General features: G+C 40.5%; 1 protein-coding gene across 1 annotated transcript; it reads left to right on the top strand.

Annotated features, from left to right (window-relative positions):
- The first annotated feature begins 1,145 nt into the window (after positions 1-1,145).
- Positions 1,146-12,801, top strand: slc22a16 (solute carrier family 22 member 16). Its single transcript, XM_068342915.1, has 8 exons — positions 1,146-1,499; positions 2,275-2,751; positions 3,217-3,334; positions 5,026-5,584; positions 7,488-7,615; positions 10,833-10,942; positions 11,234-11,333; positions 11,483-12,801. Exons 1-8 carry the CDS (start codon positions 1,456-1,458, stop codon positions 11,663-11,665), a joined length of 1,719 nt encoding a protein of 572 aa, XP_068199016.1. The 5' UTR covers positions 1,146-1,455; the 3' UTR covers positions 11,666-12,801.
- The last annotated feature ends 449 nt before the right edge of the window (positions 12,802-13,250 follow it).

Here is a 13,250-nt window from a genome sequence, read left to right as displayed (position 1 = left end):
CCGACTGCTCTGAAAAATGCCCGGACACCTCTACCTATGTACTTTGGTGCGGCGCCTCTGAGTTGGATGCAGCATACCAACCTCTCCATCTCTCTGTCTGCCTGGAGACACCACTTCAACCAGATTGAACCAATTTAATAATACAACCCTGTTGGTTGCAGTAGCTGTGCCAAAAAAAACTATCCCCATGAACTGGAAACCAAAGAGAAAAATTCATACATCGATGTGGAGAAACGCGTTACTGGACCGCATATCATTGGGAGGCTCAAATAACCGTTAGTTAACAACCCAACATGGTCTTCACTTTCCAGTTTGCAAGTCATTCCTACCACTGCCCAGGGAATATTGGGATGAGGCCAGCTCCCCCCTTCTTTTGTATAAGTATTTTTTAAACTATTTTTAATTAATTAATGATTTTTTTACATTATTTTTTCATACTTAAATGAAATAGTATTTGAAAAAAATAATATAACTTTTCTCCTGCCCTCCCCTCTGGTGGGCCTCACTTAGTCCATAGTCCATCAATCGTAATCGTATTCCTCAACACTCCACACGATATCATGGTCAACCCTCCACAACCATCAGGAACATGATGAGCATGACACACACACGCACTCTCTCATACACATACGCAGCCCTTATTATTAAATGCTATATAGTTATAATGGATTCTTCTATTTTTTGTGTTTGTTTATGTACTTTTTGTAATGAAGAAAAAATACAAAAATAAAATTCAAGTGTACGGGAGGTAGTGATTAATGAGACTCAAAAGTTCAGAATGACAGCAACTAGAGCTCAGTCTGAAAGTTCCTGGTGATGGAATTCATTGAGAAATTTCAATGTTCAATGAAGGCATGAAAGACCAGAACGTTTTAGTCTCATTACATCAGTCCATGCCCTTGATCAATTACATTTTAATGCGTGCACGCGTCTACGCGTGCGTGTGGCTGAAATTGAGCGCGTTAATCCAGCTTCCTCCTGGACGAAAACAAATACTTCACTGTTTCCCTTGTCGACTGAATACAACTACAAACCCAATACGAATCAATCGTAATCGTAATCGTAGTCTTTCGTGCAAAAACGAGCCCAACATGAACGTGAAGACAGTTTATTGAAGTGTGCGTCCCGTCAACAGTCCCGCTCCACAGCCCTCCTTCAACCAACGATGACGCACAGGTTGGAGGACTCTGATTACGCACGTTGATCGCTGATGCCAAAACTACAGTCAAAAGCAAAAACAAATCAGAGTATATGTCCAGCTTGAACAGGATATTGTAATGTGACGCCCCCACCAGTCTGTGGACCTCAATAGTGAACACGATCCAAGTCGATCCCCTCCTCGACCCCGTCGGAGACAGGGTTCATTCTGCCGTCCGGCGCTGACGCGATCCTCCAGCCCCAGTCAGACCGAGAGACGCAACGGGAGTCCTGTGGATAAACTGACCCTGTCCAAAGATGTCCGTGGAGAGAATATTCGACGAGCTCGGGCATTTCAAAAGGTACCAGAAGTGACGTTTCTCCAGACTTATTTCAACAACATTTGGTTTTTCTTGTTAATGGGTCTGGAGGGCATTTGTGTCATCATCGGCAGCCCGTTATGTAACGTCAGTGAAAGTTCTTTTATTACATTCGATGATGTACTTACAAAAGTAGACTGCGCTAAGTAAATAATTAAAAAAACACAAAGAGTTTATTTTACTTGCAAAAGTTTTACCTACTATTTTTGGATACTGGAGCGTCACCTTTTTTTCTGCCTCATCTCGAAGGCAATGTCTTCAGAGAGGGGAACTTTTAAAATGGTAAATTAAGTGTTTCGTCAGTTTGGATTGGAACAATATTATATTTAAATTAAGTATGCAATCAGGTTTTCTTACATTTGTATTGAAAATTTTAATTTTGTGCATCGCTTAGAATTAACACTTACACAAAACTGCGACTAGAACTTCTTGTAAGCAGTTTGTCATTTTGCAAAACAAAATGAACGTTTTATCCACTATTTCATAGTTAGAGATTTGCTGAACATTTCATTTCAAGAGTCAATGCCATTAGTTACACTTACACCGTATGTATGGTAAAGGAATGGGTGCGATAGATGCATTCACTTGTCAAACATTTTACAATTAATCAAAGATAATTTACTAACGCTCTCTTGAATAAAGTATATTTTTTATTTTGTGAATGATTTTTTTGCGGTAAAAAGCAAGGAATGTTACCACTCACATCTACTTCACCTCTGGTGTCAGCACTATATTTTTAACAGACTGTCTTTCTCAGATTTCAGGCATGTCTGTACTTTGGAGCAGTCTTCCAGTCCATTGCTTGTGGGATCCACTATCTAGCCTCTGTCTTTTTAGTGGAGACTCCAAACTTTGTGTGCAGCATTCCCAACAACATCACAGATGTCCTTTATGGAAACCTTACGGGCTCCAGTCTTGAGGACTTCCTGCCAGTATTCCAGCCTCACGATGGGCCCTTGGTGGTGAAGACCCTTGCAGGAGAACAGTGGGAGCTCAGCCGATGTCACTGCGCCCTGCGAATCAACCCAAAAGGCTTTTCATACGAATTTGATGGCAACAAATCGGTGACAGCGTGCACTGAAAACTTTGTTTATGACCACACTGAGATTTACCAAAGCATTGTGACAGACTGGGACTTAGTGTGTGATAAACAATGGTTGGCCAAGCTGTGCCAGCCCACCTTCATGCTGGGTGTACTGATTGGAGCAGTGGTGTTTGGGGACTTAGCTGATAGGTAAGCAGGAGATATAATGTACTTTTTAGATCATAGGTTTGAGCCGCCCCAATAATCCTTTACACATTCAGTTGTATGATCACCATTGTGCTGCACCTCTGCCTCAACTTTTAACATAAAGTTCACTCTCTTGTATCAGCTCAGGGCTAAGTGGTCTTGTACTGATGGTGATATGGAAAAAAGATGTTAGGAGTGACAGTCAGGAGGGAAGAGTGGATGTCTGATGAGAGTGACTGGATGACGGAGGAAGAGATGAGTGTTGCTGGGATACATGTTGTATGGATCAGTGGATCAGGCAGTATTTAGACATGGGGCTGGAGTCTGAAGTGAGGGAATACTTCTTTTGATGATATTGTTTCCCTGAATACACCAACTCATGACAATATTCCTCTTCACCACTTTCTCTCACCCAACCCATCCCTCCTTTTGTTTCCCATCCTTCATGGATGTATCCAATTCCTCCAGAGCTGGACGTGTGAGGATCATGATGTTCACCAGCCTCTCTCAGTTTGTGTTGGGGGTATCAGTGGCATTATTTGGAAACTATTATGTCTTTGTGGTGCTGCGCTTCTTCCTAGCCATGGTGAGTACTTGTGTGTGTGTGTGTGTGTGTGTGTGTGTGGAGTATACATGTACATGCACAGCCAGATTAGTGCCGATGGGTTAATGACAGATTAAGTTTAAATCAACTAAACATGAAAGAATGTCAAAAATCAGCTCCTGAGACGTTTAGTTTGACTGGGACGAACCACTTTTTGACACTGATTTTTGCCCTCTTCTCTGGAGGGAGTTGATTATTTTAAAAAACAACCAAACAAGGTAAAATACCGTCTGTCTGGCACTCCAGGACTATTTATTTAAAAAAAAAAAGAAAAACCCCAAACATGGACCTCCATATAAAACAAGGGAATGAAAGAAATAGTCATTCATTAGATTAGACCATGAGTTTTAATGTTTAAGGTAAATATATAAAGTAAATGTATAGATATCTGACAGGTGGGATTTATTTTGATGTGGGGAAGAAATAGATTGTCAATCCTAATTGATTTGATGCTTTATGGAAGCTGTGAATACCCTAAAAGGAATGACTCCTCCTCAAAGGTTATTTTCCAGATCATCATGTTAAAAATAGGGGATGAAAAGAGACTTCATAGCAGAGTAGGCAGAGTTGTTTTTTAGTGTGTATTAATGTGTCATATTCATACAGATATGTGTTTTTAATTAGAATAACACACATGAAAATGCTGTCAAAATATCATGTTGACCAGGCAAAGGTAACCCTCATGGTGTAAGCCCCCTGAATGCATTCAGTGTTCCACCATGTCCTGCCTCTACCCTCCCCCAGCCCTCTTTGCATACAGCTGTTGTTTTTATCTAGAATCACTTTGAGTACACTTAGACTGCATGGTCACATTTAACACAGAACAGATCCAGTCTCACAGGCAGGGATAGTAAAGCCTGATCTTTGCCATGTGCATTACAGACAGTTTATTCAAGCGTTCACTTGAAGACATTTCAACAGAGAATGTTCGGTCTATTGGTACAAATTTGATCTTTGAGTATTACATAAGTGACCAAGTACTGTACTTGATAACTTAGTCAGTACCCACCCACACACACACATATATATATATATACAGTATATACATGTTTACACAAAGGTCTTGTGTGTGTGTGTGTATATATATATATATATATATATATATATGCAGTGCGCCCTCATTCCTCGTGGGTAATGCGTTCCAGGAACCACACGCATTTAACGAATTCCGCAATAGAACAACAAACTATTTATCTTATTATTTAAAGTAATTTAAACATTTATGAACCCTCCCCATACTGATAATTAAACCACCTTCTATCTGTATTACCTCTTCCCACATCTTACCGACTGTTTAAAGCACTTTTGTGTCTCACGTAAGTCCGAGACTCACGGAACGTAGCGCACTTCAGGATGCCATCAGCCAATAGAATGTGAGTACGGTTTCACGTGACTGACTACCAAAAATCCACGTTGATGTGAAGTAACGAGCTTTGACGCTCGAATATGCGAGGACACACTGTATATTTGGTTGTTTTTCCCATTCAATCCTTGAAACAACAGTGTTTTAAACCTTGTTTGCTTCTGTTCATTCTCTCTTTCTGTCTTTCAATCATCTTTTATCTCTTTCTGCTTTCTTCCCTTCCTCTTTGAATTCCTTGCATCTTTCCTTTATTTTCCAATTTCCTTTTTTTTTTGTCTTCATCATCTCTTCTTATCTTTGCTTTTGGCAGGTGTCCAGTGGCTACCTGGTTGTTGTGTTCGTCTATGTCACAGAGTTCACAGGCATCAAAGTGCGCACATGGACCTCTATGCATGTGCACGCTGCCTTTGCTGTTGGCATCATGGTGGTGGCTCTGACTGGTTACCTGGTTCGGGTCTGGTGGATCTACCAGATCATTCTCTCCGTGTGTACCTCGCCTTTCCTGTTATTCTGTTGGAAGTTCCCTGAGACACCCTTTTACCTGATGGCCAAGGGTCGCTACAAGGACACTCAGGCCCTCCTGGACACAATGGCTCGCGTCAATGGCCTTCAGTACAATCTGAAGGTGGAGGAGCTCCTGGAGCCAGAGAAGAGTCAGACTCACAGAGCATTGCTGGAGGAGCCGGGGGAGGGGCCATCCCACTCAGAGAAGAAGCTGTCCATCCTGGATCTGTTTGGTAGCTGGAGAATGGCCGGCCGTACGTGCACGGTGTTGGCCATCTGGTTCGTCGGTAGCCTGGGCTACTATGTGTTCTCACTGGGATCGGTCAGCTTGGGCGGAAACAAGTACATCAACCTCTTCCTTGTTGGTACGTTATTGGCAAATGAGTGTGAATGTTCCTGGAAATTAATTATAATATTAATGTGTAGTTCTTGGTAGTTTTCATGTTGAATAAAAGAGTAAAAATTAATTGCCTTGAAGATGAGACAATGGATGGATGTGCTAAAGCTGCTTTCTCCATGTTGCGGGTCATGGGTGTTGCTGGAGCCTTCAGGCGAAAGGCAGGGTACTCCCCTGGCTCCTTTAGAACATGTTGCCACTATTTGATTGATTATAGCAGAGAACACCACAAAATTCTAGTAACATCAAATTGCACCTCAAATCCTTGCTATTATCAAAAGAATTGAGAACACGGTGATATGTTACCTCCAGACAGACGGTCACTTTAAATAAGTAAACCAAATGGAAAGGACAATGAGACCCCTCAGACCATCTAACCATTTTAACGCACAAGTTAAAGATTTCTTCGTGTTGCTTGGAGAATGGAGAGTCTGAGGCAATGTGATTCTCTTAAAGAAAATGTGCTTTTAGAAGAAAAGAAAAAGCTGTCTTGAGAAAAATGACATGAGCCTAGAGGACAGCTGGGATGGGGATACTGTGGAACTCATCACACATCTTATGGGAATGGGTTTTTTACTTGTTCACAGGCTGGGTGGGCCAACACTGCTCATTATACGTGACATTGGGTTTGTTTTTCTGTGACTTATAAATAAATATTGGTAGAAACAGATGAGGTTTACTAAGCTTGCTTTAAACTGTACATGCTTTTTTGAGCTTGCTCCCCACTTCTTGTCTCTCTCCATTAGACCTGTTCTAACAGTTTAACATGAACCAGCCCATCACCATATGGAGGTCATTCTATGCCTCCCCTAGACATCTTTCCCCAGCCTTGAACCAATAACTGGAGACTCACTATTTTCAGGGTGGGTGATCTACCAGGCCTGTCTAGTAACTACTGCAGACAATGGCCACCAAACTTAAAAAAAACTTTCTTATATTGTATGAGACAATACTGTATATTCATTAATTTGTCTATAGAGTGTCAAGAAGCTTTCCGGTTACAAACTGTAAACCTCTTTAACACCTCTGGGCTTGAAATACACAACTGGTTTGTCTCTGTGTTTCTTAAATTGTGTATTTCAGTGTGTGTGCAGGCAGGGTTGAGTCAGCCCATGCAATCTGATAACACATCTTCCACAGTATGTAAACAGATATGCCTCCTCAGCCCTGTTGGCTGACTTAGGCCAGGCACTATTTAAAATGTTTCAGAGTTACTCCTCTGCAATGTTTGTGCTTTACATTCTGTAGTTTTATGGTCCTTGCCTTCGTTGCCAAAATGCTTGCTCATGTGGGTCAAGTTAGGTTCTATTAGATCAGGTGTTTCCCTGCTCTACCTGGAAAGTGCCTTGAGATAAATTTTTGTGATGATCTGAAAATGAATTGAACTGAATAATGTGGAGACCTTCGGTTATGCAGTTTCCCTTTCCTTGCTACTCATTTTAGAAACCAGTCAGTTAAGGCTGCGCGCTTCATAAAACCTATCGACTGTTATTTATACTTTACAAGGTTTCTTTCGCTTAATATGAAAATATGGTTTGTAATATCTTCAGCTAACCATATGAAAACATGATTTAATGAACATACAATGCCAATTTGACAATATTCACTTCAACATTTGGAAAAATGTAATTGAATGTCGTTGTAAATGTCATTAAAATGTAATCAGTACTTTAAGTTTAATATTATTGGTAATATTTTAGTATCCAGTACACATATTTCTTAACACTAATTATTTCATCAGGAGGCAAACAGTGGAGCACATGTCTGGGGTGACATTTCAAATGCAGTTTATTGTTGGTTTGCCAGGTAAAGTGATTATGTCCTTTTGTCAGGTCTTGATAACTTCTGACTACTATTCACTGTCATTTCAGGTTTGGTAGAACTCCCCTCATATCTGATTGGCTGTTTTGCGATGGACCGGATTGGCAGGAAGAAGACTTGTGCTCCAGCTCTGCTCCTGGCTGCAGTTGCCTGTATGCTCATCATTGTGGTGCCAAATGTAGGTACTAAAAGAATATGCCTGTGAGTGTGTGTGTGTGTGTGTGTGTGTCTGTGTGTGTGTCTGTGTGTGTGTGTGTCTGTGTGTGTGTGTGTGTGTGTGTGTGTGTGTGTCTGTCTGTCTGTCTGTCTGTCTGTCTCTCATTATTTTAGTCTAAATCTCAATAATTAATTACAATAAACTCACAATTGCAATAAGCTCATAATTTACTTTTCTAATCAAAACAAATTGTATAAATATTTTAATCAAAATACTTATGCAATGTCAGTTTGTGTGTGTGTGCTCTAAACCCTGACCTAAATTTAACCCTATGTATCAGTTTGGCAAATAGTTGATGCATAATGTTTAAGCAAATAAGACCTTTGACTGCATCAAAGCCATCATGGAAAACAGAAATGAATTGACAAAGGCAGCAGCAATGTCATCTATCTAGCTTTTTTTTAAAATCCATTTTTTCCCGTTAATCTCTCTATGTGTCATTTTAGCAGAAAGCCTCTGACCAACGAGACTCTATATTGATGGCCTACATTCATTCCCACACGCCAGAGTACATTTAGGTTGCTTTGAGAAATTCCATGAACAAATAAATCTTATCTTGACAAACATGCTTTGGTATCTGGGTTTTACAAGGAGCTTCACAGTGCATAGAACACTGGAATGACTGGAAGGAGACCACATGAAATCAAACCCACATACGATGAACACACATTTTTTAGTTATCCATTCCAGATGCAGCTTGCTCCTGCTAGCCTAGAATACTGTTTTGTCAGTTGCATCACATTTTTTAAAAATGCTATAAATAAATCTTGAAGAATGAACCCTTCTGGCTCCTTATGATTTTTAGAACTTTTATGTCTGCACTGTAATTATAAAAATACAGCAACGACTGTTAGCTTAGCATAAATCCTGGAGACAGAGGGAAACACCTAAATATGCAACCAGGATGTCAACTGAACCAGCAAATATTTCTTAAAATGTTGGATTATTCCTTTTAGGGTTTGAATGTTTTGGAACATTTTCCATTGTAATTTTGTTTTATCCCAGAAATCAGTATAGAGGCAAAATCTTCCTCAAGGGCTTGTCTGATTGATGGGTTTATTTGGACTGAAGCCAATTCTCCTTGTGCTTGAGCATGCTTGACTGAAGCTTTGCAGTTAAAAAAGATTCACAGCTTCTTCGGCTTTCTACATGAGTTTTTTCTGTGTAATCTTCTTCACTGTGCCTGAATGTCTAACTGTTGTTAATTGTTTTCATATGCAGATTTGTTAAACTTTTGCTTTGATTTGCAGTCAAGGCATTTCCATCTGTTTCCCTACCATTTGTGTGCTTTTTAATTTTATTTTTTTGTACTTGACTGCCCTTCTCTCCCTTAAACCTAACATTTATATGTATTTCAGACGTTTTACTGAACCATATGTGGTCCCAACAACCCAATATAGCCTGTTCTCTATTGAGGCTGTGAGGCAATCCGCACTGGATAAATATATCCACAGTCTACATTATAGAGCATAAGGTTTTCAGGTTTGTGTTCAGAGGAAACACGACTACAATCAGCAGTTTGTGTCTGAATTATCACTGTTAATTCACTATCCTGTTGTCAGTCTCTTTCAAGCATTAGTCTAGGGCTGTGTGTTTGTGTGTAATAGATCGGATAAGATCTTTTCTAGGCTTATTATTCTCACATGAAAGAATCTCATATAAATTAAAACCATTCCTGGAGAAGTATTTACACTGTTCCCACTCCATTAAAAAAGTCAAACTCTGCCCTCTGCTGGTTTCCTGTTAGATAATATTGAGGGTGGTTGCAGGCAATATCATCAAGAGTAATCTCATCTTTGAGAGCATGTAGCGCAGCTTGTGCAATTTTATGTCTCAGAACTATTTCAAAGACGATCCATTCCAAAATAAAGACACACAACATTTTAAATGATTTTATATATTCAAGCTAACATTATCTAAATGACATGTTTTTACCTGCCTGACCAAATATCCAAAACTCACCTGGTGGAATTTATAAAGAATTAAAGATGTGATCACGTTGCCTCTGTTTTAGTGTCTTGCTTTGGGTATCAGCATGTTTCAGGATGGATTTTAAAAATTTTCTGAAATTTTTCCTGCCATCGTGGACCTTACCCCATATCTTTTTCTTCTCCTTTCGGCTTTTCCCACAGCGAATCAATTCCCTCCATCTAACCCTGTCTTCTGCATCCTCTTCTCTCACACCAACTACCTTCATGTCCTCTCTCTACATCCATAAACCTCCTCTTTGGTCTTCCTCTAGGCCTCCTGCCTGGCAGTTCAAAACTCAACATCCTTCTACCAATATATTCACTATCTCTCCTCTGGACATGTCCAAACCATCTCAGTCTGGCCTCTCTGACTTTATCTCCAAAACCTCTAACATGTGCTGTCCCTCTGATGTACTCATTCCTGATCCTATCCTTCCTGGTCACTCCCAGAGAGAACCTCAGTATCTTCATCTCTGCTACCTCCAGCTCTGTCTCCTGTCTTTTCCTCAGTGACACTGTCTCTAGACCAAACAACATCGCTGGTCTCACCACAGTTTTGTACACCTTTCCTTTCATTTTAGCTGAAACTCTTCTATCACACATCACACCTGACACTTTCCTCCACCCGTTCCATCCTGCCTGTACACACTTCTTCACCTCTTTTCCACACTCTCCATTGCTCTGGACTGTTGACCCTAAGTACTTCAAATCCTCCACCTTCTTGATCTCTTCTCACTGAAACCTCACTCTTCCACTTGGGTCCCTCTCATTCACACACATGTACTCTGTCTTACTGCGGCTAACCTTCATTCCTCTCCTTTCCAGGACAAACCTCCACCTCTCTAGCTTCTCCTCCATCTGTTCCCTGCTCACTCAATGTCATCTACAAACATCATAGTCCATGGAGATTCCTGTCTAACCTCGTCTGTCAGGACTTTACCCCATATATGTCACACTTTTTTATATCATGCATCCCGGCACCTATCCTGGCTTCCTCAGGCAGAGTTCTTCCTCAGTGGCCCAGCTGAAGGCTAAAGGAAGTGGTCAGGGTCAGAGACAGCACTGTCTTATAAATCAGATGTGACATCTTTTACAGGTTGAAAACTGTTAAACAGAGTTCACACGTTTCTTTTACCAACATGCAGAAGAACAAACTATCGTTTTTGAAGTGTTGACCTCTTCATCTCCTTTATCGGCCACCTCCACAGGACATTGAGGCTCTTGCCATCGCTCTCAGCATGACTGGGAAGTTTGCCGTTGCCATTGCCTTTGGTCTCATCTACCTGTACACCTGTGAGCTTTACCCAACAATCATCAGGTGAGGACGAATCAGGACACCAATAGACTAGATATCTGAATTATATTTTCGATACAAAGTAATTCCTTACTTCATGGAGAACTTTAATCCCGCATCAAAAAATATGTAATAGGCACTATTTTGATATTTTCACAGTATTAAGTATATCACAAATTTATCAAAAATGACGAATAAAAACAGCCAGGAAACCCAGTGTTAGCACTGATTGATTATTTATATTGGTGCTGGGGGTCCTAGTTCACGCTCCTCGATGTCCTCTGCTGATGCTGACTGTGACGGGTGTTTCTCCAGGTCTCTGGCTGTGGGCACCGGCAGCATGATGTGTCGTGTTGGCAGTGTGGTGGCCCCCTTCTGTGTGTACCTGGCTGACGTGTGGATCTACTTGCCTCAGGTATACATGTGCTCTTTTGGCTGGTTCTGTCAATAGAAGTTATTTAATTTGCCACCATCTGTCAGGGTTTATCTATGAAGGCATCCCGGCAAGAAAACATAGTTGGACTAATGCAATTTTTTTCTGTATTCATCACAACCATCGTGTAGCTAATCGTGGGAATATTGGCATTCATTATCGGAGTGCTGACATTGCTGTTGCCCGAGACCCTGGGCCAACCGCTAACTAACACCCTGGAGGAGGCTGAAGCTCTGGGAAATACGTCCAGCAAAAAGAAATCGGCAAAGGGGAGTGGAGATGCTGGGAATGAATTTGAGCTGAATCAAGACTAAGCCGTGCCTGCTGCTGGAAAGGGAGAGAGACATGGATAAAAAAATATGAACGAAAGGTGAAGTGCCAAAAATTGAAATAGCAATATTATTGATTTATTGGATTGTTGGAGGAAAACGGAAAATTTCTAAGTGAAATCTTGTTCTGTAAAACATCACACAGATGTTCCTGCACAAACATACATCTCATAAATGTAACAACATATAATACAATCTTAGCAGTCCATACATTCATTTAGAATGGTATATACATGTAAAGGTATATTTTATTTATCTAAGGAAACATGAAGTATCTTATGAGATACGACTTGTGTCATATTTTTGCTGTATCTGCTAGTTGTGATGGCTGTGTTCACTACACGTTTTTGCTGATATCTTTTAACTTTGGATGATTATTTTACTCTTTTTCAAACTTTATCTCCGCAAATAGCCTCGCGAACATAGCGCTGTCACAACTGCTACAGCAACACAAGTTGTACTGAACTGAAATGATCCATCACCAAGGATGTGAGTGTGAGTACATTAGTGATGAAGCACTCATCTTCTGCACTGCAGTGACTTTTCAAACAGGATTTACTGATCGACTGAGTGTTTCAAACAGTCAGTGCAACACATGTCAGTGTCCTAATAGCAATGAAGCATCTTATTTTTCGAGAAGCCTTTTTGTTCCTTTAAACTCTTTTTTTTAGGATCTCAGGGCAACTGGATATCACTGTGAAATAATCCCAAACTCACCTTCTATATCTAATCTCAGTCTGACGTTTTCTTTGTTGTTGATGTGATGTATATCCGTGTGTTTGTGTGTGTGCCTGTAAGCTCAAGTGTTGTCCGATTTTTCAATATGCACACATTCAATAGTCCAGATGTTATCTAGATGTTTGGACCAAATGCATGAAATACACACAACGTTTTGTAATGTGGTAGTACATCTAGGAAGTTTTTGTTTCATATCAAAGCAGAATGTAATATTTTACAAGAGAGGGTTGCTCACATTAAAGCGCAAAACTCAGCATTCACTCCTCAACCGGTCTGCAATCAACCAAATGTATCTGTAGAATTTGTTTTTCTTATTTGTTTATTTATTTCATTTTGAAATAATTAAAAAAAACAAGGTTGTTGGCATTTTCATTACAACAGTACACATTTTGTTCTATGCAGTGTTTTTGCTCCAACACATGCTAACAGACACCTTTTCTGATAAATGAGTAACTTGACAGATTAAATTTGCAATTCCCCTCTTGCGCTATTAGACTGGAAAATTCAATCCAGTGCAAGAAAGTAGGGATATAATTCTTTTTAAGGAGGAAAAAAGAGGCTGAAAGCAGCTCACCAATAGTAACATCTTGCTGTCTGCTGGTGGAAAGGCGGCCCTCCCCTCTGCCACGTCAGCCCCCTCTGCACCTCCCAGAGCTTAAAACAAACCTCCTGTGTCCTACCCTGGAGCAGAAAAATGCAGATGCCCAAGCAGCATGTTGCGAAGCTAAAACTGTACATTTCACTGTACATTGAAGTGATACTAACGCCACAAATAGATCAGCCAAGGAATCCCCCGTCTGTGTGCGCTCATAGTTGGAGCTGCAGACCTCAA

The sequence above is a fragment of the Antennarius striatus genome, chromosome 19, assembly GCF_040054535.1.
Source record: "Antennarius striatus isolate MH-2024 chromosome 19, ASM4005453v1, whole genome shotgun sequence".
Classification (NCBI taxonomy): Eukaryota; Metazoa; Chordata; class Actinopteri; order Lophiiformes; family Antennariidae; genus Antennarius; species Antennarius striatus.
Note: the sequence above shows the minus strand (reverse complement) of the source record. Positions and strands in the feature narration are given on the sequence as shown.